At 47.8% G+C, this 27,352-nt stretch overlaps 3 protein-coding genes across 4 annotated transcripts; 1 reads left to right on the forward strand and 2 right to left on the reverse strand.

Moving 5' to 3' along the window:
• Nucleotides 1–204: 204 nt before the first annotated feature.
• Nucleotides 205–707, reverse strand: LOC102542066 (uncharacterized; the record flags this gene model as incomplete). The annotated part of the gene is given in 2 exon segments (XM_006220481.2): nt 205–365; nt 368–707. Coding segments are annotated over 2 exon segments (501 nt in total), but the record flags the coding sequence as incomplete, so codon positions are not given.
• LOC140685395 (zinc finger and SCAN domain-containing protein 32-like) lies at nt 700–7,778 on the reverse strand. The gene is given in 7 exon segments (XM_072942549.1): nt 700–1,063; nt 1,789–1,860; nt 1,863–2,267; nt 4,116–4,245; nt 4,716–4,810; nt 6,544–6,709; nt 7,364–7,778. Coding segments are annotated over 7 exon segments (1,026 nt in total). The 5' UTR covers nt 7,385–7,778; the 3' UTR covers nt 700–926.
• Nucleotides 7,779–9,955: 2,177 nt separating this feature from the next.
• On the forward strand, nt 9,956–20,807 carry ZNF174 (zinc finger protein 174). Of its 2 annotated transcripts, none has more exons than XM_006204311.4 (3): nt 9,956–11,187; nt 12,164–12,386; nt 17,024–20,807. In XM_006204311.4, exons 1-3 carry the CDS (start codon nt 10,780–10,782, stop codon nt 17,623–17,625), a joined length of 1,233 nt encoding a protein of 410 aa, XP_006204373.1. In that variant the 5' UTR covers nt 9,956–10,779; the 3' UTR covers nt 17,626–20,807. The 2 variants fall into 2 exon arrangements, with proteins under 2 accessions (XP_006204373.1, XP_015094783.1); XM_015239297.3 differs by having other exon boundaries at nt 12,182–12,386.
• The last annotated feature ends 6,545 nt before the right edge of the window (nt 20,808–27,352 follow it).

Below are 27,352 nucleotides of genomic sequence, written 5' to 3' on the forward strand. Positions count from 1 at the left end.
CCTTCAGAGCAAAACTGAAGTCCCCAGTGAGACAGGACTCAGGAATCCCAGGCAGAGCTAGAAAGAGTTCAGCATTCTTATGCTGAATTCTATTCCTAGACATGGCTGTTAAGATCCACTTGTCAACAAGTCTACTGCTAAGCCAGGGGTTGCCTAGTCAAATGCTCCACAAGCACAAGGAAGCACTGAGGAACACATGTTGACCTAAGGAATCGATCTGTCAGGTTTCCTGCACACTCCTAGTGTGTCTCTTCCTTCCCGTGATGTGTGTACCACTTTTATGTGTACCCACTGATGGCGAATGAGGGCAGAGTTCTTACTGAAGCTTTTCTTACGCTGAGAGCACTGGTGTGGGTTTTCTGGTCGTGGGCACTGAAGTAGGAGCAGCTGTTGGAGCTTTTCCCACACTGCCCACACCTGTACGGGCTCTCCCCAGTGTGGACTCCCCAGTGAGTGCTAAACTGGGAACTGTTGTTGAATCTCTCCCCACAGCCAGTGCGCTGATGAGGCTTCTCCGCAGTGCGGGTCCTCTGGTGGCCAGTGAGGCCGGAGCTCTGGGTGAAGCTTTTCCCACCTGCCCCACAGCGGCAGGATCTCTCCCCTGTGTGAGTCACCAGGCGGGCAGTGAGGCTGGCATGATCCCTGAAGGCTTTCCCACGCTCAGTGCGCTTGTGCGGCTTCTCTCCTGTGTGGATTCTTTGATGTCAAACAAGAACCTCAGCTAAAGCTTTTCCCACATTTGTGACGTTTAGAAGCTTTTTCCGTTTGGGGGCTGGCTGCTGGTGAGAGGGAGAACTCTGAGGGCAGCTTGTCCCACACAGGAGGTGTGCTCCAGCCTTCTCCCCAGTACGAATTCTGCAGTGACTTACTGGCTCCTGGGGTGGGATTCTCCTCACTCCCCGCTGGAGAAACTCTACGTTGCCTTGTTAGCATTGGCTCATCCACCCAGCCCGTCTTAGCTCAGAGTGCCAGAAAATGTCACTAGACTTTCTCTGAAGAGGCTTGTTCATTTCTGCTTCTTCTGTATCGTCCCATTTCAGATTCTCTTTCTTGATCTCAAAACCTGAAAGAACAGAAATAACATTGAACTGTGGAGAAGGAAAACAATGGAATGAGGAAGGAGTTAACAACTACCTTTAAGAATAAATACTAATTAGAGTTCTCATGTGATTCAGACTTCTGCTAATTAAAAGCCTAACTTCTTCTACTTGTAATATTTTTAAGCTCTAAATTCTGTGATCACAGGTAAATATACCCTAAGTTCCACCCACTTTTCTCCTATCACATCTCATTTTGGATGTTGTGACCCAATGACAATGCTGAGGCTAGGAGTCACGCTCTGTGTCATCAGTGACTCTGTCTCAGTTCTTGAGTGACCCAGTTTCTGGGAGGAGTTACAAAAGACCACCCTGGGTTTGGCCAGCTCAAACAGGAAGAAAGCAAGTTCCTGGGCATTGGGTAACCCGGGCTTAGTTTTACAAGGAAGGTCAGCACTGGAGGACAGAAGAGTCTGGGCTGGAGACCTGACTGGCAATCTAAGGAAGCAAGTTAAGTGGAACTCCAGGGAGGAAAAAAAAATGACATGGACTCCATGAAAGAGGCTGGCAAAGCAACACTGGGGCTCTAACGTGCAAGGGGAATGATCCTCAAACACTATGAAAACCCGGCCTATATAAAGTCATACATCGAGATGATGACAAGGCCAGGAGCAGAACGGCTCCCTCTGAATGCTAAATAATGGCTGAGTGGACTGTACCATCCTTTGAAGATCAGAGCCAAGACTCTTACCACATCTGTTTGGGAACAGGTCTGGCAGGCCAGCCCTCTTAACTTCCTGGCCGGGATCCCTGAAGTCTTTTCATCCCCGCCTGCACCATCCATAGTGGTACCTTCTCTAACCTCTGTGGGCTCCCCATTCTGCTGGCTTAGCTTTCCAGCCTCGACATCACTTCCCTCTTGGCCAGGAACAGCGTCACTTGCCATAGTAGGTTCAGAGGCCCAGGAGCTTGAAAGGGCACCCGTTTCCTTGTAAAGGATACAAGGTTCAGGCACGTAGCCTGTCCTCATATTGCAGTAACTCAACTGCAGGCTTTTAAACTTGGTGCAACTCTGCCCTGGGGTCCACAGAAACCCCTACTCCTGGAGTCGTTCCACCATGACCCTGTAGATCTGGCTGTTCTGCTGATTGGTCTGGGGTTTTTCATAAAACTGAGAGTAACTTGGAATGGCCAGGAGTGTCTTGTTCTCTCCATAGACCCAGTGTACGCCTCCTGCCAGGAGTGATCAGACCAGAGCAGACAGATACAGCAGTGCAGGGTTTTAGCAGCCCACAATGTCACATCCTAGTCTCTCAAACTATGCCACAAGATGACAGCCCTTCGAAGTCACACAGCAGCTCCTGCTAGGACATCACCCACTTTCCAGGGAGAATACAGTGCTCGATCCCCTGGCTAACATCATCTCCATTCTTTTATGTTCTGTTAACAAAATCCATGTATAACATCTGCTCACACAATTCACCATTTTTATCACTGGAAAGCACCTGACTTTGGCTTTCCAATTTCACAACAACACATGTTTAGGTACTACTTTTCCCTTTGTGTAACCTGCATGTGGCCAAGTGAATGGCTGTCTGTTGAGTGTCCACTCTAGCCTTCAACCCACATATCACCATCAGTGAGGGAACAGGAACTGTCCTCAACTTATAGCTGGAAGACACAGCACAATGTCGGGGAGCAGTTTGCTTCTAGGTGATCAGCTCCAGGACGTGTGCAGAAAGGCCCTCACCGAGTGGCTCTGGAGTTTCCTGGCCTGGCTGCTTTCTGTCGGATTTGAGGTGTCTGAGCCCTTCACTGTGTCCTCTTGCCCACCTCTTTGTACTTCCCTTTGGGCATTGGCTTAGCCCTTTGGCCTCCACAACCCTGTCTGCCAAGACACTGGGAGAACTGGAGGAGCCCTGTGAGGCCGGCAGAGCTTCCTTCTCCTCCGCAAAGGCACAGGGCTCCTGGCTGCGGCCTCCCGTCCTTCGACAGTAACTGGCCCAGAGCTCCCAAACTGGTTCCACGCTGCTCCAGAGTCTGGTGGAAGCTTCGTTCACACAGAAGCTCGCGACTTCCCGGCAGGGCTGGCTGCTTTGCGGGTGCACCTGGAGTTTCTCATGCAGCCAAGGCCACTGAGAACAGGCCAGAGAGTCCTGGTTTCCTCCTCAGCCCCGGGGTGGGGGAGGCTGTGTGTCCCATCGGCTGAGTCTGGCTGTTGTGCTTCCCCCTCGAATTTTTTCTTCTCCATTTGATGGTTCATACGCTTCCACTCCTCTCACTGCTGGGAGTCTGGCACCTTTTCCTCATGCTGAAGCCCTGAATATCTGGGGTCCCTGTTCATACTCTGATCCACCCAGGATGACCTTCAGACCATGATCCAGGTTCCTTCTGCATGTGAAGATGCAGGAAGGAGACGTCAAGGCCGCAGCCCATGGAGAGCCTGTCTCTGCATCTGATGGTCAGGGAGGCTGCTCAGAGGAGGCACAGCCCAGATGGGGCAGAACTGATTTGAAAAAAGGCAAGAGATCAGTCCTGAGACTCTGAGAAAGGGCTCTTGTTGCCTCCTGAAGGGCCTGGGCATAGAAGCCAACTGCCACAGTTGGATTGTTTTGTTTTTCAATCTTCTCTGCTACCCAGGCCACATCACAGCTGGGTGTGCGCACAGGTTCACTCCTCTCTCCCCTGTTGCCCTCAGAGTCTGGGCCTCACTGGCTACTGTCTGTCTCCAGCTCTGTGTTGCTCTTGCTGCCTCTCTGTCTCCATCCCCTGCTTATCTCCACCTCCCCACACTCTGTATCCCCACTGTCCCTTCTCCCGATCTTGCTCACTGTCACGCATGCAGTCCATCCCTGTCCCAAGGTGGTGCTTTCCCTCCTTCAGTCTCTGTCTTTCTTTCCTTGTCTTCTTTTCTCTGTGTCTTTGCCTACTCTGTGTTTTCCTGTTTATTTCCTTCTTTCTTTACCTCACAGGCTCCCCACTGCCCCTCTGTCTCCTTTCCTCTTGGGTTCTTTCGGTCTCTCTCTTTCTCTCCGAACAACTGAACACATCCACTGTGGACCCAGAGGGAATGTGGACCCTTACCCAGTGAGGCATTTCTGTCATTCTTCTGTGTAGCATCCCTGCACAGGGCCCTCTGCGTAGGGCCAAGGTGCACCTGTCCTTCCTGATGGACGGATACGGCTCTGTCCTCACACGCGACTGGTCCCTGTAATGACACCGGGGTCTGCTGCTGCCAATAAAATAGCACCACTCTAGCTTGCGGTGGGGAGTAGGGGCAGAGGCAGGACCACAGTTATCACAGTGGGGCAAAACAGGGCAGGGGGAGGGGGCAGGATATAGCTCAGTGGTAGAGCGTGTGTTTAGCATGCACAAGGTCCTAGCTTCAATTCCCATTACCTCCATTAAGATACATAAACAAACCTAATTACCGCCCCCACCCCCACCCCCAGAAAAAGAAACAAGAAAGGGGGAGGTGAGGCCCCCAGGAGAAAGATCAGCGTGGATAAAGACTCATGTGATGATGTCAGTGACAGGACAAGAAAACAACCCGAGAGAAACTTAATGGACCACAGAAAAATCTTTCCAGCATCTCCGGGAAAGAAGGAACTTAGGGTGAGAGTGAGTGCAAGGTGAGATGGGAACCCAAAGAAACAAAAGGTGTCAACCACAGCTCACCTGAGCCCCGGCTGGGCAGAGTACAGCACCTGTCTCCTGGCGTCCAAGGCCCCTCTTCTGAGGAAGGTTCCTGGGAACCTGCGGGGTGAACCAGGCTAGGCGAGAAAACAGCCAAGGCTAGAGGGCGCCTCCACATCGCAGCCACAGAGCAGGGGTTGCAAGTGGGGTCCCAGGCCAGCAGCAGCAGCAGCACCTGGGACTCATCAGAGGCGCACATTCCTGGACCCCACCTCAGACCTGATGCATCAGCAACTCTAGGGGTGAGGCCTGGGCATCCTCAGAGGGGTCTGATGCAGTCAAGTTTTGGGACCACTGCCCTAGCCAATGACCTGTCTCTGTGTTAAGAAGTTCCTTTTTCCAGATTCCTCCTGACATAATGGCTTTAAATTTTTTTTCATTCTAAAGAAATATGTATATGTTGTATTTTTAAAAATTTTAATAGAATACTGGGAAGCAGGGAGGAAATGTCCCATTGCCCAGCCACCCAGGGGTAACCACAGTGCTCTTAAAAATACTGCACGAACTCAATCCTTTTATTTTTCTTCAGAGCAAGATAACATATTCTGTCCCAGATTCCCACCCTCAGGAATAGTACAAAGCAAATGGTGCATTTTGATGACTTCTTAACAGAACTTCAGAGGACACTCAGAGGTCTGTGACCCTTTGGGATCCAAGCAGCCTGCAGGCACGGTGAGCTGAGGGAGCACAACATGGAACAGAGTGAGTCCTGCCCCCCGTCTACTCAGACCGCAAAGCCTCATAAATCACACACCAAAGAGAACAGATGTTCCCAAGTGTTAACAAAAATGCTAAATGGCCAAGCTAGTGTATTTACTTTGCTTAAAAAGATACAAAAGCAAATAAGCTCTTAGGTTTTCATTTCAACAGCAGAAGCTTGCCTTTTAAAACAGCATGAAGACACAATGTTTTCCTCTAGGAATTTGAGTTACATAAAGATGAGCTGGCTACAAAAACTACTTAGCAACTTGTAATGGCAGCTTTGAATTAAGCAGAAAAGGTAGCAGTGGCCTTCAGGACGATCTAGAAATGTATGCAGCCAAAGTGCTTCCCTGAAAATAACTTAGAAAGATAGAGCCTTGCTCTGTCTGTGGAGGGGAATATACTCAGCCATAAAAACAAAGTCATGATATAGGCTGGAAATGTGATAAATGAGAGAGGCTAGAAACAAAAGGTAATATACTGTAGGATTCCGTTTCTATGAAATGTCCAGAACAGGCAGATCAAAAAAGAGAGAATGAGGAGCAACTACTTAATGATATGGGGTTTCCTTTTGGGGGCATGAAACTGTTTTGGAAAAAGATAGAGGTGGTGATAGTCCAGCATTGTGAATGTACTAAATCCAACTGAATTGCTCACTTGAAATGGCTAATTTTACACCTCAATTAATTTTAATTAAAAAAAAATTTTCTAAAAACTTAAGACAGGGCAAAAAAAGAGCTAGGGAAGAAAGGCAAAACTAATAGGGAAAATGTATTTTGGAAGAGATTAAGCTGGATGGGGAAGGGGGTTATGTCTTCAAGATTATGAAGAACTCCTCTGCCCAGGCAAGGTGAACATGCTCACCTTGAATAACAGCTGACCCAGGAGCAATTGAGTTAAACAGTAATTAAAGAGAAGTGAACACACAAAGGATCTCCGCCCCTTATTGTAAGTGCTAGTATCATCAACTAAAATCTGAAATCTTGATTTTTGGGTGTATTTCAAAGACATTTAATCTGGTACCCAGGGGCGACTGGAGCTCAGACCTGCATCTCCAGTAGGTGACTGTTCCTCCCCACCTTGGGTGAGGGCAGAGGCCCCTGCTCACCTTCTGCCTGTTCCCATGGTCTCTGGTGTGAGCTCCGGGACCCCGCTGCGGTCCATACCTCCGGATGAAGCCCCTTTTCCAGGTGGGATCTCGGTGATTCTCTGGCTGCTCCCAAAGGGGCTGTCTCCTTATTAGGCACTTTCAAGTCCTTCCCAGAATCTGGGCCCTGAGAACAGAACCCATCATCTGTCACTACAAATTCCTACCTAAGTTGGACTTGACAGCCCCTGAGAGTGGGATTAAGGAACAAAGTGAGACAGTCAAAGAGGAATATTCTCAGGGCCACTGTTAATAAAACAAAAATGAATGGAATTTGGCCACAATCACGTGGTGTCAAGTGATTTAGATCATTTACATGGAAGTGCCCAGCATGGAGCCTGACACACACAAGCTCTAAGAGCGGTGTGCCTTTGCTAAGTGGGAACGTCAGCCTTCACTTTAGAAAGCCCCTGTGGTCCCCGCACTGCTGCCCTTTCCTCTCCCCCAAATCCAGTCATCACCAAGTTCTACCTTCAGAAGATCCCCTTTCCATCCCTGCACCCCGAAGCCTGGTTCAGGACACTGTCCTCTGTCTGGACTGCTGGCATCGCCTGTTAACTGGCTGCCCTGCATCCTCTCTGCTGCTGAACCCTCTAATCCATTCTCTACATGGAATAGAGTAGGTAGCACGTATGATTTCGTCCGTTCCTGTTAGCACTTGTCTGTGGCTTCCCACGGCATGCACGATAAAAGCCAAACTCCTCTCTACAGCCTAAAAAGCACAGCCTTCCCCTCTCACATCCCACACCACTCTCCTGATCCTGAAGCTCTAGCCACAAACCTTGCCTTCTTTCTCAAACATGACAAGTCCCCGGCAGCCTCAGGCTCTTGGAGTGCACTGTGCTCTGTGCCTGGAGAGCCTCCTCCCAGCTCCTAGCACACCAGCTCCTCCTTCTCCCTCACATTTCAGCTCAGATGGCCTCTCAGACAGGCCTGGCCCCCTAGCACCTCCCTACGGTCATTCTGTATCAGATCACCCCGCTCATTCCTTCAGAGCACTCACCTGAAGGTACCTTTATTCATTTTCTTACTGTTTCCCCTGTGGAGTGTAGGCTCCAGCAACCCGGGGTCACACCTGTCTTGTTCACTGTAAAATCCCCAAAGCCTGGCATATTGTAGGTACTTAAAATCAACTTTTTTCTTTCACTGCCATCTTCATCCTTTAATTCCCAACCTCGTAACTCATCCTTAAAGTGACAGAGGAGAGATACTGAGAAGCAGAGTTCCCAGACGTTGCTGAAAGCTTCATGGGGCCAGCGACCTCCTGGTAGCAGAACTGCCTGAAGCACTGGCGGGAAGCCTCGGAGTCAGGGCTGCTGCAGTGCAGGGATGACTTCTATCCCTGTGGGGACTCCTTGCTTGGGGACAGGTGTGCCTGAGGACTCCTGACTGCAGCCATGCTTTGCTTCAACTGACTGGCTCACTGGTTGCCACTTGCCCCCTGCAGATCAGATTCTATCCCTTTTCTTATCACTGGGAAGTGGTTCTCCTGGGTACCAGTGAAAAGTGCGTCTTTCTGGATTCAGAGACATGAGCACATCCTAGGTGTGCAGATTCAGTTGAAAAAGGCTCACCTCTAAAGTGAGGCTGAAGAGAGTGGAAAAAGACAGCATAAAACCGTCCCACAGGCCTTCACTCTGGTTCTTACGGTTCCTTCCTATCCTTTCCCTTTACTCCCTCTTCAATCCAAGCTAAGGAACCAAAGCACTAAAAATATCAACAACAACAAAAAAAGTTTTCTCCCTAGCCAATATTCTGTGGATGAATTCCTTAAACTGCTGCTCATTGTAGTCCAGCTGTTCTTTCTCACGATCCCCACATGCCTGGGTCTTGTCCCTGCTCTCCTTACCCTCAGAAGCCTGGACCCACCCTCCCAAAGGCCACCTCTTCTTAAAGAGGGAAAAGTATTACCCTTTTCTTCACTATCAGGCCCTCCTCCCACCACACACACACACACCACCACCACCACCACACACACACACACACACACACACACACACACACGATGTGGATGATAAATGATTGTTCTGGTTTGCTCTTGTTTTCCAGCATTCCCTTTGCTCACAGCAGCATCTCCCTTTGTGAAAGAGCCTCTCCCTATTAGTCGTGTCCGGTCAGGCTACTCATTATAGTACCCTTCCTCCAACCACAGGAGTGGGTGACTGACACAGGCTGGGCCTGTCAAAATTCTTCTCTGCGATTTTCCACACAGGGTGAGAAAAGTTCCGAATTTCCCGGAAATTGCTAAACTGGGACGATGTAAGATGGGAGCTTTCTGCGGTTCTGTCCCACTCTCCAGTCCATTCCTCCTCCACCAAAGGGGTGAGCTTGTTTACAGGAGTTTAAAAAAAAAAACTTTTAAAATCATGGGTTCAGGTTGAATGGCCTTCACTTATATTCTCTTTACATTTCAATGCAGCAGGAGGGGCTAGAGAAAGCAAAGGCATTGTTGTTAATGGTCCTTTTTAACGAAAAACGAGCGTCACAGAGCATCGTTCCTCAGCAGCAAGGCCAGGGCTAGAACCTGTACTCCTAGCCTTACACATTTTCATACAACCCACACCTTCTCTGGATGAAGAACAATTTAAGAAATACTGTCCTAGTTTCATGCAGAAGGCGGAGCCTGCCTTCGTCCTGACCCCTAACATTTCATTCATACTTAATTTAAAAATACTCCTCTCTCAAAAATGTGTTTCTTTCTGGTGACAATCCACTCAGCGGAAAACAGGATGAGGATGGGGAGTCGGGTTGATTCACTTTTCACTAGGCAAGGATGCACTGAGTACTCTTGGTGCACTCGGTGCGAGGGGTAGATACAGTGGCTGAAGAGGAATAGGAGAACAAGTCCTCCGGCTTCTGCTGCAGCGAGCCGGGGGTCACTTGCCGAAGGGGGCCTGGCTTCGGGCACAGAAATCAGGACGGCTCCGGCTGGCTCGGATGGGTCGCGCACCGGGGCGAAAGGCCGGGGCCCAAGAAGGTGACCGCGGAGAGTGTGATGGGCGCCCGGCCTTGGCCCAGCTGCCTCTGAGACGACTGCCAGCTGCAAGCGGCTCCCCGGCCGGCGTGAGGCCCAGCCGCGAGCCCCTGGCCGCCAGGAAGCGGAGCACTCACCGGACGCGCGGATTCCCGACTCCCCAAGCTGGCTCAGCAGCGGGGCTAGAAGTCTGAGCCGGGAACCTGGCTGCAGCGAACCCACTGCGCTTGCTCGCAAGTCGTACCAGCCGACTACAACTCCCGGAGTGCACTGCGCCGTTCTCGCCAGCATCGACAGACCCAGCAGCCAATAGGCCAGAGAGAACGCCTCGAAGAGCCAATCCCTCTTGGGAGGAGGCGGGCCCTCCCGTAGCGTACGTAGTTCCTCAGCCGCCAGTGGGAGTGTCCGTGACAAGCGGCTTCTGCCCCGCCCCCGGCCCTGGCTCCGGGTTCCTGGTCCCAGGTCCCCAGAGAGGTGAGTCCGCTGCAGGTGGGCGCGGGGTGCAGTTCTGTCAGCGCCGCTGCCGTCGCAGGTGCCTTCCCGAGCTCTCACCCGGCCACGTAGCTGAGCCGCGCTCCAGAGTGCTGCAGCTTCGCCAAACCCCGGGACCAGCTGGGGCGCGGAGTCGGATCGGTGAGCCCTCAGAGGCCGGACCGGCTGGGCCTCGGAGCCTTGGGGGCGACCAGCTGCCGCGCCCCCGTGTACCTTGCTCACCAGCAGGAGGCTGCCGCCAGCTGCTAACCCCCGGCGCGCGCCGTGGCCTTCCTGGGCTCACCCTGTAGCGCCCGGCGAAGTGCTGACGGTCGGCCTAAGGAGGATGCGGGGGAGTTGTGCAGACTACCTGGAAGACAACATCAACTTTTCCCAGGGATTCCTACCAGCCTGTTAGATCTGGTTGCGCATTTGCTCTGAGACCTCGTATGCTTGTCGCTGAAATAAAAGCGGTATTTTTCCTAGTTTCCTTTTAGGACATTATGACTTTACCCGTTTGCAAAACAGTTCAGGAAATTGGCAGAAGAACAGACCCTTCCCACTCCCAGGAACTGTGTCGTCTTCAGGAGTTTGGGGTCAAGGCTGACGAATGAGGAGGCTCTGTGTGCATCCTTTCCTCCTCAGCATCCTCAGAGGAGCTTCGTTTCTACCATCTTTATAGCGTTCAGAGCCATGATCCCGAAGGCTTGAGCTGTTTACAAGGAGAGAGAAGCTGCCTCCTGAGCCCCAAAATGGCAGCTAAAATGGAGATAACTTTGAGCTCGCAGACCCACATTCAGGCTTCCTCGAAGCAAGAGAGACATATAATAGCAAGGCTAGAAGATAAAAGGGAGCCCGCCTTGCAAAAAGAGTGGCCCGATCCAGAGCTCTCCCGCCAGAATTTTAGACAGTTTTGTTATCAAGAGGTGTCTGGACCCCAAGAGGCACTCTCTCGGCTCCGACAGCTCTGCCGTCAGTGGCTACAGCCCGAGGTGCACACCAAAGAGCAGATTTTGGAGCTGCTGGTTCTGGAGCAGTTTCTAAACATCTTGCCCCCAGAGATCCAGGCTCGGGTCAGACATCGATGTCCAATGAGCAGCAAGGAGATTGTGACCCTGGTGGAAGATTTTCACAGAGCAGCCAAGGGACCAAAGCAGTGGGTAAGGAGGGTCCTCTCTTAATACCCAGAGGATTTCTTTTTCATCTGGAGAGTATTTGATCTCTGGTTCCCTAGATAGACCAAGTCCAGACTTAAAATGTTGCTTCTGGCCTCTATTTGGAACCTACCCGCTACCACGCTACCCTCCCACTCCCCAGGGAAATGTAACAGGTTTTCAGGAAACCGAGCCACTTGCATTCCAGTGAGAAAGCAGAGGATCAACTAGGGTTCTCGAATCTTTGCCCACAGATCTCCTCCCACCCATTTCTCTTGAATTTTCCCCGCAATCAAGATTCTTAGCAGACAGGGTCATCCTGCTGGGTCAGATCTGATTTGGGGGAACTTTATTAGACCTTGTCCCAGTGAAGTATCTTGAACATTGACTTTGAATCAGGAAGTTACAGCTCAGCTGGCCGGTATTCCTTCCAACCCCCACTCCAGTAGGAGCCTCGGGAGGAAGCAAACAATCATGAAATACTTTGTGCTTTGTGAAATGGAAGCAGTTAGGGAACAAGGGTAGGGCCATTTTCTTACAGCCCCACTACTGCTGAGATCTTACCAGGAGAGCCTTGGGCAGAACAATTCATTAGATAAGGATAGTTTTTAATGGCCCCCACCCTACTGCTTCCTGATCCTACAGGGCCTGTTTCCAGCAGAAGCAGGGAGGCAGGTGGGCATAGGGTAGGAATCTGCTGGGTCAGTGTTATGGCTGGCCCCACTCTCTGATGACTTTGACTCCAACCCTTGAGAAAGGCCCAAGCTTTGGGGACAGCCACTCAGGAAGTATCGGCTGATTTGAAGTAGCCTCCATTCTGCATGTCCTCTCCTTTGAGAGTTTCAGCAATCTCCATCAAAGTTGACCAACAGGCCATTATCAGAAATTCCCAGGGTAAAGCAGTCATTACAGGCAAGTGAGAGGTCACGCGGCCCTGCGTCAGTCCTTAGTCTGTGCTCTAATGCATGGGGCTTGTTCCTAGGTGGCTGTTTGTATGCAGGGCCAGAAGGTGCTCTTGGAGAAAACCGGATCCCAGCTTGGAGAACAGGAACTGCCAGACTTCCAACCGCAAACTCCTAACAGATATCCCCGGGAGAGCTCTCTGGAGGAGACTTCCCGGGCAGGATCTCAGGACCAGCAGAGCCCTCCTCATTGGGAAAAATCCCCACTCCTCCAGGAACCTACCCCTATGTTGGATGGGACAGGTAAGCACTTTGTGCCTCTTCTGGCCTCTCATTAGCCCTTTATCTCCCTCAAAGCATCTCATGGTTCTGAAAAACCATAGACCAGGTGTTGGTTTTTTTTTTAATTTGTATGTAATAGTAGATTTTTATTACCTAACAATTTTCATTCATTAGAATGGTGGTGATACTGTGCATAAGAAGTGTGCTTTTATCATTTTCTGTTGATGACTATCTGACAGTACAGTGCACAACAGGATTATTCTGGTGCCAACTTTTCTGTCCCTTTCAGAGCTTCTTGTAGTGAAGACAAATCCAAATATGTTCACTGATGAACTTCCATTCAAGCTGCAGCTGAGTTTCATCACTTAAAATGATCCCTTGTTTAGAAGGGGCCTGGACGAGTTTCTGCTCATTAGAGGAAAAACCCCTCTCCATGCTATTTTCTTTCTCTCTCTCCTCTTGTGACATTGTCTGGACTTTAAACCCCTGTGTCCCTTTCCTTATCTGTCCCTGGTACAATCCCAGTATAATTGCTGGCCCTGCTCTACACAGTCCTATGATTTCTAAGACTGAATGACAGTGACACTTCAGCTGGTCTTGTGATGTGAATAAGGGTATAGTCAACAGGTTAGAGAAGAGGGTTGCAAGAAGGCTAGAGCCTTGATGCCTTAAGAGTTGCTACATTCAGTCAAATGCTTTGATTTGATTATTCTCAAAACTGAGGAACAGAGAAGACTTACCTAGGGCACCCAGCAGGAAGGCCTTGTGAACCTGGCCAAGACCCTGCCGCATAGCCCATGGCCTTCATGGTCCTGAAGAAAGTGGACCACGCATCCTTCCTTCTCCTGCCTCAGCAGAGGCAGCTGGGTGTGTGTGCTGTCTCTGGCTCCTGTTATTTGATAACAGGAGGCTGAATTCTCATGCCCCTCGTCCCTAAGACCCAAAAGTGCCTCCCTTTACAGCTGCATCATCAAATGCAGTTCCACTCACCACATACGGCTATTGACATTTTATTTATTGATATAGTTCATATACTATAAAATTCACCCTTTTAAAGTATGCACAGTTCCGTGGTTTGTCATAGATTCACACACTTGTGCAGCCATCACCACTCTCTAATTCCGGTATATTTTCATGACCTCAAAAAGAAACCTATACCCATTAGCAGTCACTGTCCATTCCCAACTCTCCGGCTCCTGGCAACCGCTGTCTACTTTCAGCTTCTGGATTTGTCTGTTCTGGACATTTTGTTGTCCAGAATCATACAACATGTGCTCTTTTGTGACCAGTTTCTTTCATTTAGCATAATATTTTAAGGTTCATCCATGTCATAATGTGTGTCAGTACTTCATTCCTTTTTATGGCTGAATGATATTCCATTATATGGCCATTTTGTTTGTGTATCAGTTGATGAACACTTGGGTTGTTTTACACTTTGGGGCTATGATGAATATACTGCAATGAATATTTCTGTACAAATTTTTGTGTAGACGTTTGTTTTCATTTCTCTTGGGTATATACTGAGGAGTGGAATTGCTGGATCATATGGTAATGCTACATTTAACCTTTTAAAATTAGACTTTTCCAAAGTGTCTGTGCCATATTACACCCAGCAGTCTAGGAGGATTCCAGTTTCTCTACATCACTGTTGACACCTGTTATTGTCGGTCTTTTTGATTACAGCCATCCTGTTAGGCATGAGGTGGTATCTCATGGAGGTTTTCAGTTATTTCCCTAATGACTAGTGATGCTGAGCATCTTTTCATGTGCCTGTTGGCCAGTTGTATATTTTCTTTGGATAAATATTCAGATCCTTTGCTCATTTTTAAATTGGGTTTCATTCAGTACTTTGAATATATCTTGCCACTCTCTTCTGGGCTGTAGTGTTTGTGTAGAGAAATCAGCTGAGAGCCTTATGGGGGTTCCCTTGTAACTCACTCTTTGTTTTCTCTCTTGCTTCCTTTAGGATCATTTCTTTATCCCTGACTCTGGCCATCTTGATTAGGATATGTCTTGGTGTGGGTCTATTTGGGTTCTTCCTGTTTGGGACCCTCTGAGCTTCCTGTACTTGGATATCTGATTCCTTCTTTAGGTTTGGGAAGCTTTCAGTCATGATTTCTTCCAATACCTTTTCAATCCCCTTTGATCTTCCCCTTCTAGAACCCCTACTATGCGTAGATTGGCACACTTTATATTATCCCATAGATCCTTTATGTTGTTTTCATTAGATTTTATTTGTTTTTCCCTCAGCTGTTCTGATTGGGTGCTTTCTGTTGTCCTGTCTTCTAGGTCACTTATTTGTTTCTCTGCATTATCTAGTCTGCTTTGTACAACCTTTAGGTCAGCTCTCATCTCAGCCAATCAGTTTACCAATTCTACTTGGCTCTTCTTTATAGCTTCAATTTCATTTTTGACGTATTTTATGTCTCTAAACACTATCTCTTTTAGTTCCTTCAGTACTTTGATCACTCCTTTTTTGAAATCTTGATCTAGTAGGCCATCAATGTCTATTTCATTGATTGTTCTTTCAGGGGATTTCTCTTGCTCTTTTAATTGGGAGTGGTTCCTCTGCTTCTTGGTCTTGCTCATATCTCTCTGGCACTGTGGCTTAAGGAGTATCAGTTATCTATTGTGGTCCTTAAGGAGTTTATTTATTTATCTGTCTAAAGCCTATGCAGGAATAAAACTTAAAAAAAGAGAATTTTAAAAGAAGGGAGAAAACAAAGGTTTGAAAATAGTGTATAATCAAATAGAAGAGCAAGTTGAAGCAGAATAGCAGTCGAGTTGAGATGTCTTTTAAAAACCTTAAAAAAAGGAGAAAAAATTTAAAAAACCCAATATTTAAAACCTGTGTATAATCAATAACAGGAGATCAAAACCAAGAACAATAAAAATGAAATGAGGTGGAATTTTTAAAATAATAATAAAAAGATTTTTTAAAAATTTAGAAGGGATTAAAACTGTAGAAATATACAATTGTTTAAAAAGTAAAGATTAAAAAGGTAATAGAAAATAGAATAGATTAAAAAAAACAGTCCATGAACTGAGGAGAAAAAAAGCAGAAATGAGATGAAAAATTATAGGTTAAATAAAACAGCCCAATTTTCTAATTAGAAACAGATTAAAGGATATATTTGTAGCATCTACCTATATCACTGTTTTAATTAAACATGCTTTTCATATGAAAATGTTCATTATTATAAGGCAATCTATAGGTGAATAAATGTTTCAAATTAAAAAAATAAAAAATAAAAATAAATAAATTGGATTGATCTCTTCATTGTTGTAGTAGGAGTTCTTTATATAATCTGGATACTAAACCTTTATATATAATTTGCAAGTATTTTCTCCCATTCTGTGGGTAGTCTTTTTACTTTCTTCCTATTTTTTTATTTAATTTTTTTAAATTTATTTTTTATCTTTTTTACTTTCTTGATAGTATCTTTTAAAGCATAAATGTTTTGGATTTTGAGGAGGTCCAATTTATTTTTTCTTTGCTGGCTTGTACTTTTGGTGACATATCTAAAATACTGTTGCCTAATCCAAAGTCACAAAGATTTATACCATTGTTCTGTTCAGAGAGAGATAGGTTTAGCTTTTATGTTTAGGTCTTGGATCCATTTTGAGTTAATTTTTGTATATGTTGTGAGGCGGGGGTCCAACTTCATTCTTTCGTATGTGGAAATCCAGTTGTCCCAGCAGCACTTATTGAAAAGACTATCCTAAAAAAAAAAAAAAAAGAGAGAGAGAGAGAAGGAAAAGACTATCCTTTACCCCTTGTGTTGTCTTAACAACCTTGTTGAAGGGCAACTGACCATAATTGTGTGGGCTGCTTTTAAAATCTGAATTTAAATTAATTAAAATTAAGTAAAATTAAGAATTCAGCTTCTCAGTCTCACTAGCCACATTTTAAATACTCAGTAGCCGCATGTGGCTAGTGGCTGCCATATTGAATAGTGTGCGTGTGTGCACACAAACACAAATTTTCCACATGGCAGGAATCCTATTGGCTGGCACTGCTCTAGATCCTCCCATTTGCCCACAGGCTACTCCAGCTCATTTCTATCCTGATCCTTAATCCTGGTGGTCAGAAGTTGTGGAGTTTCTGTAATTAGAGTATATGTCTGGCCCATATCCCAGTTTCCAATCACCTATGCTGTCAACTTTGTAATGGAACACACACTTGCTGGATTTACCATTACTTGAAGAGACAGTGGTGGTCATTCAGTATCCAGTGTAAGTGAGGTTCTGTTTGCAGCGCTGAAATTTCGCCCCTCTTCCTTCTTTTCATTCAGTAGGCAATACTCAGTTCTGATGGGTTTGCTTTTCCGGTTTCTCCTTTCCTAAACCTTTCCCTAAAGATGGGAAGGAGGGAGAGGTTGGAGACCTTGGTTCCTAACTTGAATATAAATCAGAATCCCCCCCAGGATTTCCCCCTGTTAACTGCAGACTTCCAGGTCCCACCGCCAGAGATCCTGGCTTAGCAGTCTTGGGGGAATGGGGCCCCCTACTTGTCTGACAGGTGCCCCTAGTTAGTCTAAAGTGAGTCGCCAAGTGGAGAACCACACTTGAAGGAACTTCACGGTGTATTTCATAACTCTTTTGCTGCGGTGCTTTCTTCGAAGCCTGGAAGTGAAACATATCCTTTCTAATCATAGAGGCCCCCAGAATGAAAAATGACAACAAGGAAAATCCACGGCCAGAGGGGGCGAATGGAGCAGAGCCGGGTGTGGTGTCCGTGGGAAGATCCAAGGGGAGTGGTCCTCGGAGCCCCAAACCCAGAGGGGCGGACGGGAACGAGCCCCGCTTGTCCCGGCGGCAAGGCAGCCCCCCGAACGCTCAGAAGTCATTTGCCCCCTGCCGGAGGCGTTGCAGGGAGCTGGAGTACGTCAGCAGCCCCCTGAAGAGCCACCCCCTGAGAGAACTGAAGAAAAGCAAGGGTGGCAAGAGAAGCCTGAGCGGCCGTTTGCAACGTCGCAGCCACCAGGCCACCCGCTCGGCCAAGAAACCGTACAAATGTGAGGACTGTGGGAAAAGCTTCACGTGGAATTCCGAGCTGAAGAGACACAAGCGGGTCCACACAGGCGAGCGGCCCTACACATGCGGGGAGTGTGGGAACTGCTTCGGGCGCCAGTCCACCCTGAAGCTCCACCAGAGGATTCACACTGGGGAGAAGCCCTACCAGTGCGGCCAGTGTGGGAAAAGCTTTCGCCAGAGCTCCAACCTCCACCAGCACCACCGGCTGCACCACGGGGACTGACTGCGGGGGCCACGTGCTCTCCCATCAGAAGGAAGGTACCGGCCTCGCCCTCCCCCTGACTTGCATGTAAATCACAAAGCCTGTCTGCGTGACTTACAAGGAAAGCAAGAGGTCCCCTGAGGGGTGGTTGGCACCCCTGGGGCTGGTGAGGAGGCCGGAAGATGCTGACAGGGATGTCACCACACACGGGGATGTGGCGACTGCAGTGATGGAGAAGAGGTGGCAGGTGTGGGCGCTGGGTCAGAGAGCACCAGGGTGTCTGTTGGAGAGCAGGGAGTCACTGCTGAGGGAAAACCAGGATGACCCCGCAGGTGTCCCCAGTGCTTAGATGTCAAAGCTCCCCCACGCTGCTTCCTTTATCCTCTAAATATGTCCAAGGATAAGTTCTGTATAGAGTTATGCACTTGCCCTCGTACCAGACAATCTTTATCACACGCACACTCCTTTAATAAAGATGAGTGATCCATGTGCACTTCAAGGCAGAAGTTCATTGGAATATAAATCCCCTAATATTCTTCCCGTGGTTCCTGGCTTTTTGTGACACAGGACACATGAAGTGGCAGTGTGGTCATTCCTTTTGTGAGGAGAGGGGTAGTAGACAGTGCTTTCACCAAAATAAATACAAACACACACACACACTCTGAGGGATCTTTTTATATCAGAGCACCTTTGATTGGGGGACAAGAAAATCCCAGCTTCTGCACCCCGACCTGTAGCTATAGAGAAAAGGTAACAAGAAGCAAACAGCAGAGCCACCCCTCATCACAAAGGAGATACCAGGGTGAAAATCGGCTGTTCGGAGGTCTCAGGGCTTAGTGTAGTGAATAAATGATCCACATTGTGCAACCACTACCAAAAAGTTAAAAAAAAAAAGAAGTAGTGGATATGGGTGTAGACCACTAAGGACACAGCAAAGGGAATCCTTACTACCCTCCTTGCTCCCTCAGGCCAGTAGCTTGAAGAATAACAAAATGATTCAGGTGATGAAAATGTTCTAAAATGGAGTCATTTCAGTACGTGTGCTAAAAATCATTGACATATCCATCAATTTTATGCTGTGTAAGAGAGACCTCAGTGCAGTTTCTGAAAATGACAAAAGGTTTTATCTCAAATGTTTTGAGTCCTAGAACTAGGCCTGAGGGATCTTCTAATCCCACCCCCTCATTCTCTCAAAATGTACATTTTAACCCACTCAGCGGACAATGCTTCATCGCGCTGGGCAAGCCAGCCGATCTCCCAGTTTAGAGAAGACTCTTGGTGGACGGTGCTCTACCTCAAACAAAACAGGAGCAGGTCATGTTCTTTCTAAAGCATCAGTATTCTTGAGTGATTGCAGTCACCTCAGGGCTGTGGCCTATGCTATTGTGTGTCCCCCAAGAATCTCAGGTTCCTGCCACTGCAGAGGGATAAGGGCACATGTGTGCATCCTTGACCCCCGAGTCTTTGCACACACTGTTCCCTTTGCCCTTAGGACCCGCCACCCCTTCTCCCTCCCCACCTCCCAGCTCTCAAAAGAGTTGTCAGCTCCACAGAGCCTTCTCTAGTCAGACATGGATGTCACCTTGTGTCATGAGCCCCCTGCTCCACTCTGCACACCTATGGCACTCAACCTGGGAGCAGATTTGCCCCCCAGAGGGCATTAGACAATGCCCGAAAACATCGTTGGTGGCTATGACTTGGGGGAAGGGAGGGGAACCCCTGGCCTCTACTGGATAAAGACCAAGGATGCAGCCAAACATCCTGGGGTGCACAGGACAGCCTCCAAATAGAATCATCTCCACCAAAATGTCAGCAGTGCGAGGGGTGGGGAACAGTGCCGTATGGATTAGAAGCTATTTAAGGCCGAGAAGCTTGGTTTTCCACCATTTTAGCTTTTAGGCTTTGCCCACACCCAGTGGAAAGAAACAGGTGTCGAGTAATTGAAGAGTCAAGGCGCTCTGCTCCACCCTCAGGACCCATTCCTGCCTGAATCAGATCCTGGTGGCAGTCTGTTGAATGCAGCAGACAAAACCTCTTGGCTTTTGGACAGAGAGAGACTTAGTGGACTCAGTGGTGAGTGAAGACAGGAACTCTCCCTTAAATAAGAGCTTTTTTAACTTAGACCCAGTGGTGCTTTATAGTTTTTGGTGGCACTTTAGACTAATCCGCTGTCCCTTTCCCAGCGACTGTGTTAAATGTAAGAAGAGTTTATCGTCATTGTTAGGCCTGCCCCTTACCTCCCTCCTGTCACTGCCTCTCACTGGTCAGAGCCTCCTGATTCCTTATTCTGTTCCCACCTTTTTTTCCCAGGCCAATTTCACTGTTGCTTTTTTAAGAACTTCTCTAATCATACTTTGTATTAGTTTCCTATCTGTGCTGTAACAGATGACCACTTAGTGGCTTAAAAACAACACAAACACAGCAGAGGGCAGGGAGCAGAGTATAGCTCAGTGGTAGAGCACGTGTTTGGCATGCATGAGGTCCTGGGTTCAATCCCCAGTGCCTCCATTAAAAAATATATAAAAATAAAACAATACAAATATCTTCTCTTATAGTTCTGGAAGTCAGAAGTCTGATATCAGTTTCACTGAGCAGAAATCAAGGTGTCAGCCAGGCTGGTTTCTTCTGGAAGCTCTGAGGGGTGAATCTGTTTCCTTGCCTTTTTCCAGCTGCTAGCAGCTACTGGTGTTCGTTGGTTTGTGGCCCCTTCCTCCATCTTCAAAGTGCATCCCTCCAGCCTCTCATCACATCATCTTCTCTTCTGACTCTGCCCTCCTGCCTCCCCCTTATGAGGACCTTTATGATTATATTGGGCCCACCCAGATAGTCCAGGATATCTCCCCATCCCTAGATTCTTAACCACATCTACAAAATCCCTTTTGCCATATAATACAATACATTCACAGGTCCCAGGGATGAGAATGTGGCATCTGTGGGGGGACTGCAATTTAGCCGACCACATCCCCCTATTGAATCAGTTTGGTTAGTCAAAGAAGATTTCTCCTAAAAACAAAGGAACACAGATTTCCACTTTTCTCAGAGTTGGGACATGAACTCTCCCTTAAATAAGAGCTTTTTTAACTTGATATGTTTTGAAGAACCTGTGTGCTTGTGTTTTCTGTCTTCTGATTATAACATTAGTAACTGCTGAATCTTAAATGTTTTTGTTCAACTGTGGACCTTGAATAAATGTTACAAAATCACCACTCTGAATATCACTCCTTCCCAAAAGGTTATCTGGCCTGTGATGCTGCCTCGCCTCCCCCAGCCCAGTTTTCCTTTGGTAGGTAAGGCTCAGCTCCTGGCAAGGAGTGCCCGTTGGGGTCTGGAGTCCAGATCAAAGGCCCCTGGACACTCAGCCGCATTTGCAAGTCAGCACTCACTTTCTCAGATGTTGGATTCTCCCATCCCCTTTGCTCATGCGTGGTTCTACCAGAGGATCTCAACACAAAACGTTGACCTAACTTGCAATCGGCTACTCCATCTAAGACGATAATCTTTCTCCTTTGTGTGCAGCTCTTCCCCATGGGGCAGTCTGAGTGTCACCATCTTTTCTGGGTTTGCCCTGTGCTCACCCATGTAGGGGCAGGGTGAGCCCAACTCTGGTTATTTGGGCCCTGGGTTACCCCAGGAGATGGGGGTAAGGGGGAGATCCCACGCAGATGTCAGCATCTGGACCTCACAGATTTCTCTGAAAAGCATTTTCCATTTATAGCAGATACGGACTTGTGAAACCCATCCAATAATACCGTTATCACTCCCCACAAATTGACAATTCCCAAACACCATCCAGTAGATAGAGTTGAAATTTCCCCCAGATGTTTATAAAACAAAAATGCTGTTTTATGGCTTTATTGAGATAAATTTCATACATATAAAATGTATCCATTTGAAGCGTACAGTTTAATAAGTGTACAGTAAATTCACAGAGTTCTACCACCATCACTGTAATCTAATTTTGGAACGTTTCCAACAGCCTAAAAAGAAACCCTGTCATCACTAGCCATCACTCCCTAATCCCCACGCCCCTTTGCGCCCCCCCTCCTCCTTTCACTTGGCACAATGTCTTCAGGGTCCATCCATGAACTAGCATGTGTCACTACTTTATGCTTTTAACAGCAAATAATATTTCACTGTATGAGCAAACCACATTTTGTCTCTCCGTTCATCACTTGATGGGCATTTGAGTCATTTCCACTTGTTGGCTATTATGAATAATGCTGCTGTGAACATAGGTGTTCATTTTTCCTGGCTGTACACCCGGGAGTGGAATTGCTGGGTCATGTGCTAACTCTCTATTTAACCTTCTGAGGACTCACCACCGTTTTCCACAGGGTCTGCACCATTTTACATTCCCACCAGCAGGGTGTGAGGGTTCCAGTTTCTCCACATCCTTGTCAACCGTTGTTATTATCTGTCTTTTCTGTTGTAGCCATGCTAGTGGGTGTGAAGTGGTGTCTCACTGTGGGTCTGGTTTGCTTTTCCCTGATGGCAAATGACACTGGGCATCTTTTCATGTGTTTTTAGTGGCCATTCATGTATCTTCTTTGAAGAAATGGCTATTCAAAACCTCCGCCATTTTAAAATTGGGGCAGAATTAAAATTTTGTCTTTTTATTGTTGAGTTATAAGAGTTCTTGCAATATTCTGGAATCAAGCCCTTATCAGATAAATGACTTGCAAATATTGGCTCCCATCCTGTTGTAATATACTTTTGCACAATTGCAATTCGTCTGTTGAAAGCAGCTGCCAAATATAAAAGTGACTCATACCTTCACAATTTCTGAATTGCCAGTGACACAGAAGTGTGAGGCACAATGTCACTCCTGGCTCCTGAAACTTGTCTAGGACCAGATGAGGGCAGAACCAGCGAGAGGGGCCCCAAGAACCTATCTTGGTCCAGGGGGTGACTCTGCCTTAGTTGGATCTGAGGCAGCTCCATGAACAAAGCAGAGGAGTGGACCTGGTACCAGGCTCTGCTCCCAGCTCTGTGGTTCCCCAGCCCCGTGACCCAGACATGTCACTGAAACACTCCAAGCCTGTTTCCTCCACTGAAAATGAAAGACCCACCTGGCTTAGCTCACATGATTGGTGAAGTGAACACATGGACGGGAAAGGATTTTGTTCTCTGTAAAGTGTCATATAAACAGAAAATGAATGATGTGTCAAGTAAAACAGCATCTTGAAATCTCCTTCTATCAGCTCTTCAGATCCAAATACTTGTGCCGGGAAGGAGAAAAGAGGCCACAAGGATTCAACGGAGGAGAGATTCTATTTTCTTGGATTTGGTCTTTTGTTTACACTGTGGTCATAGTAGAGAATGTCCTGGAAAGGTAGAAGAATTTCTCCAAAAGGCTGTTTATGAACAAAATTGGTGTCCTAGAGAGAGGTGCCCCAAAGCAGAGACACCCCCCTTTCTTCCAGGGCCCTTCATGCTCCTCCATACTTTTCTTTTTCACATTGACTAAAAAGTTTTTTCATTGTGATAAAATATACGTAACATTAAATTTATCATTTAACCATCTTTGAGTGTACAACTCAATGGCTTTAAGTACATTTACAGTATGGTGCAGCCATCACCATCATCATCGCCAGAACTTTTCATCTTCCCCAACTGAAGCTCTGTTCCCTTGAAATACTAACTCCCCATCTTCCTTTTCTAGCCCCCAGCACCCGCCACTCTACTTTCTGTATCTGTGATGTTGCCTGCTCTGAGTACTTCACAGAAGCGGAATCATGTACTATTTGTCATTTTGTGACTGGCTTATTTCACTTAGCACAGTGTTGCCAAGGTTCATCCGTGCTGTAGCCTAGGTAAGAATTTCCTTCCTTTTCATGACTGAATACTATTCCATTGTACAGAGAGATCACTTTTTTTTTAAAGAAATATCATCTTCTTTTTATTCATACAAAAGAAATTTCCCCAATTATGCAATTTACAATCAAGGGCACCTGAGGGCAAATGAAACAGGTGATGTCCACAAATTCACATGGATTTTCTGCTCACAAGAATCGGATTATAGACAAATCCCAAGTCTGAGCTGATAGATGTGTTACTGTATGGCAGAAAGACCACATTTTAACCATTCAGCTGTCAGTGGACATTAGGGTTGTTTTCACCTTTTGGCTATTGTGAGTCATGTGCTCCTTACTTTCTACAGTATGTAAGTTTCAAAAACCCCAATAAAGGGTTAACCAGAGGGCCCCAGAGTCTCACAAGGGTGGTACCATACAACACTGTCCCTGGGGCACCTGTAGTAGGGGCAGAGGGCCAGGCAGAGGCCTAGACGTTGGAACAGAGGGTCGGGGACAAGGAGAGGGACAAAGATGGTGGAGGGAGGCCATTCGGGATGGGGGCAGCTTTAAGGAGGGTGGAACACTAAAAATAAAGGTTCCAAGTTAGGGGTTATCTGGGTCCCCCTGGGAGGTGTGGGGCCACAGACGTGTCCGCACATGAGGAGGCAAGGACGGGCAGTGTGTTTTCATCAGTGGGAGGGAAGGCCTGAGTTGAAAAGTTCTGAGAACAGCACAATCTTAGGAAATGGCAGAGCCATTCACTTTGACTCTGAGCTGCCCATATAGCTCTCAAGTTTGGTTCTTCCTTGAGCCAAAATAAAAAGTGACCCTCAGAGCTCAGTGGTATGGATTCTTGTTGGAGGCCTGGGAAACAAGGTCCCTGGGGGAAGAGGAAGCAGAGATGTCACCTATGCTCAGGGTACCTCCCCACCCCCTGTCTACTCTTTCTCAAGGAGAGGAGGAGCTTATCACCCATCTGCTGTTCACTCTCTGGGTCTCCTCTGGCCCTTCTCACCCAGCATCCTGGTTTCCTGGGCTCTCTCTGCAAATCTTCTATCAGGGTTACTGCCTCTCAACACCGTCAGAGTGTTCATGCTGAAGCCAGTGTGGTCTCTCAGATAGGATGGTCAGGAGCACTCCAGCTGCAGAAGATCCAGATCTGCTCTTTGCTGGGCATCTCTGGCCTGAGCCACTGACAGCAGTCTCCAGACGTGGCTACAAGCCTCTTCAGCCCAGCGACCTCCTCACAGCAGAGGAGGACTAGTCCACTGACAGCAGTGTTTCAGGACTAGGATCAAGCTTGCAGGTTGGATTCCTGCCCCCAGATGGCATCTTTTATCTGGAGGCTTTCTATGTCTGGGGGATGGGGAGTTCCAGGGTACCCAAGTTTGCAACCATCTTAAGGCTCAGAGGATAGCCTCCTACCAGCAGGGGCTGAACCTGGGAGTGTCACAGCCTCTCTGTTCAGTATGGTTGGGCATCTGGGTTCTCCAGATTCTGGCTGTTTTTCCCTGGAAAGAGATAGTACAGATGAGCAGGTAAAGCTTACAGTATGTGGGGTCAGCTGACACATTAGTTGAGGCCTTTGCAAAGTTCTCCATTAGGATCCTGTGCCCTTTCCAGAAGCCTCCAACCAGTGAATGCCAAGTCACTATTTAGCTCTCTGATCTCCTCAAAAGAAAACAGGCTCCCTGACCTTGCTGGCAAGATGACACCCCTCTCATAGCATAATGTACCTCTTCTCTATAGCTCTTAACACAGCTGCAGTGTCCCACTCACTTGTGATTAACACATCTCCTTAGAAAGTTTAGCAAAACTGTAAACTCATGAGAGACAAAGGATCTCTTCACAAAGCTACCACTCATCAAGTCACCCAAACCAGAAACTTCCAAGTCATTTCTTACTCCCTGCTCTCTCACCACCACCAAGTGGTCACTTTTTAAAGCCACCCCATCTTTCTCAGTCCTGTGACCCCTTCTACAGGCCGTCTCACTCACTCTATTGTGACAACCTCCTGAGTGTCCGTCGTCTCTGGGCTTGTCCTGATCTGCAGCATCTGGCTACAGAGTCATCTCCCCAAAGCAGGTGATATCGCAACTCTGTCCCTGCCTTCCTGTTGACCCGGGCCAGTGCTATTGGATAAGGGTGTAGACAGTGGAGACAGGAAGAAGCAGTCAGATATGAGAGATATTTGAGGTCAAATCTACAGGACTTGATGATTGTTAAATTTGAGGAGCAGAGGAAGGAGTGTGTGTTGGTAGTGTGAGCAGTTGTCTAGATGTGGCACTACATACTGGGGCAAACAGATCAAGGACTAAAAGCATGAGTTGGGTTCTGGGCATGTGTTTTGATGCCTCAGAGACACTGAAAGAAGATCTCTCATAGGCACTTGAATATAGAAATCCCGAGTGCAGGAGAGGAAAAACTGGAGCAAGACAGAGTGAGGTATTTGTAGTCATGGAAGTGGCTAAGCTGGCTTGGGGAGAACATACACTCAAGTGAGCCTAGGATACATTCTAAGTAACCAGAAGCATGTTAGAATTTGGCTTCAGAGCACACAGAAATCAGGCAAGGAGACTGGCACCGGCTCTAAAGAGGTGTTAGCTTAAAAAAAAAAAAACCACACACACAACTTCAAAGTTGTGAGTCGAGTTTATTCAGTGCGTTACTGAGGACTGTAGCTGGGAGACCAGATGGGCTTTCACGCTGAGAAACTGTTCTGAAAGAATTGGGGGGATCAGCACATACGTGATTTCTGACAAAGGGGTACACATTCAAGCACACACTTCAACAGAAGGTTGCTGTCAGTCACAAGGAACAGAAATCTTAGTTAATGGTTTTAGTGCTTTTCCAAGTACAGGAAGATGCAAGAACTGGGGTTCATAAAATTTCCTTTCAAAAATATCTATCTGAAAGTCTGTTCTGCCAGTTTTCCCACAGCACAGAGTGCCTCACTCCCGATCTCCGCCCTGAACAACTGTCAGCGCGTGTTGAACGTTGGCGACTACAGTGTCTAAAGAACTCAAGCCTTGTAGAACTGGACAGCCAGCAACGTTCTTTAGTTGGCAGAAATTCTAGCCAGGGTTAGTGAGAAGCACAAAGTATCCCTTTGGAGAAGACAGAAACACACAGGCAGGGCAAGCCCGTAACTTGATACTGCCAAAGCGGGGTTAGGGCCAGGAAGGTGGCGCTGGGCTCCCCTTCCCTCCCCCAGGGCCGTCAGTGCCTAGCTCAGCGAGATTCCGGCTGGCCCCCGACAGTCACATCACCACAACCCTTCCCTTAGTGCGGAGGGAGAGACCAGAGGAGCCCCTCAGCCAACGCTCTCACGCCGCCGCTGCCGCCTCACGGTGTCTGCGGAGACTCCCATCCCTCAGCGAGTGATGGGGGCGCACCGGAAGCCAGACAGAGCAGCCGCTGGTTCCCACGGCCCCAGGAGCACGTAGCTACTCGGCCCGATGAGGGCCCCGGAAGTGAGAGCACTACTTCCGGTTCCCAGCCTTGTGAGCCGCTCTAGCGCGTCTCGTCTCTTTAGCACTTCCGCCGGCTTGCGGGGTTGGTGGCCTTGCCCGAGCCGCTAGGTCTCTCGGAGGCCGCGCAGAGCCTTATGGGAGCCCTACTCAGCGCACTCTCGCCTCCCAATTTCCATTTTAGGCGGCGACCCATGCGGGCCACCGGTGGCCTGCGTGGCCGAAGGTTTTTGTCCCTGTGCCGCCGCCACAGAGCAAAGACTGGAAGAGAATTCGACGTCTAATGCGACATCTATTGCTGTCTTCTGTTGCAGTGCTGGAATTTTCTTCTGAGTTCCGAAGAGCAGAGGATTTTACCGCCAGTGTTAAAAGACCCTAAGTTATTCATTAATCCTCTCCAAACCACAATCCCACCAGTCTTCAAAATTCATCTCATTAAAAGTACTAAAGTGTAAAAAAATTTTAAAGTTCACTTCATTGCCA

The sequence above is a fragment of the Vicugna pacos genome, chromosome 18 (genome assembly GCF_048564905.1).
Source record: "Vicugna pacos chromosome 18, VicPac4, whole genome shotgun sequence".
Classification (NCBI taxonomy): domain Eukaryota; kingdom Metazoa; phylum Chordata; class Mammalia; order Artiodactyla; family Camelidae; genus Vicugna; species Vicugna pacos.

Coding starts and splice junctions, on each gene's coding strand:
- ZNF174 (XM_006204311.4), top strand. CDS start 10,780: ATGGCAGCTAAAATGGAGATAACTTTGAGCTCGCAGACCCACATTCAG. Junction 11,188..12,163: donor CCAAGGGACCAAAGCAGTGG/GTAAGGAGGGTC, acceptor GCTTGTTCCTAG/GTGGCTGTTTGTATGCAGGG. Junction 12,387..17,023: donor CCCTATGTTGGATGGGACAG/GTAAGCACTTTG, acceptor TTCTAATCATAG/AGGCCCCCAGAATGAAAAAT.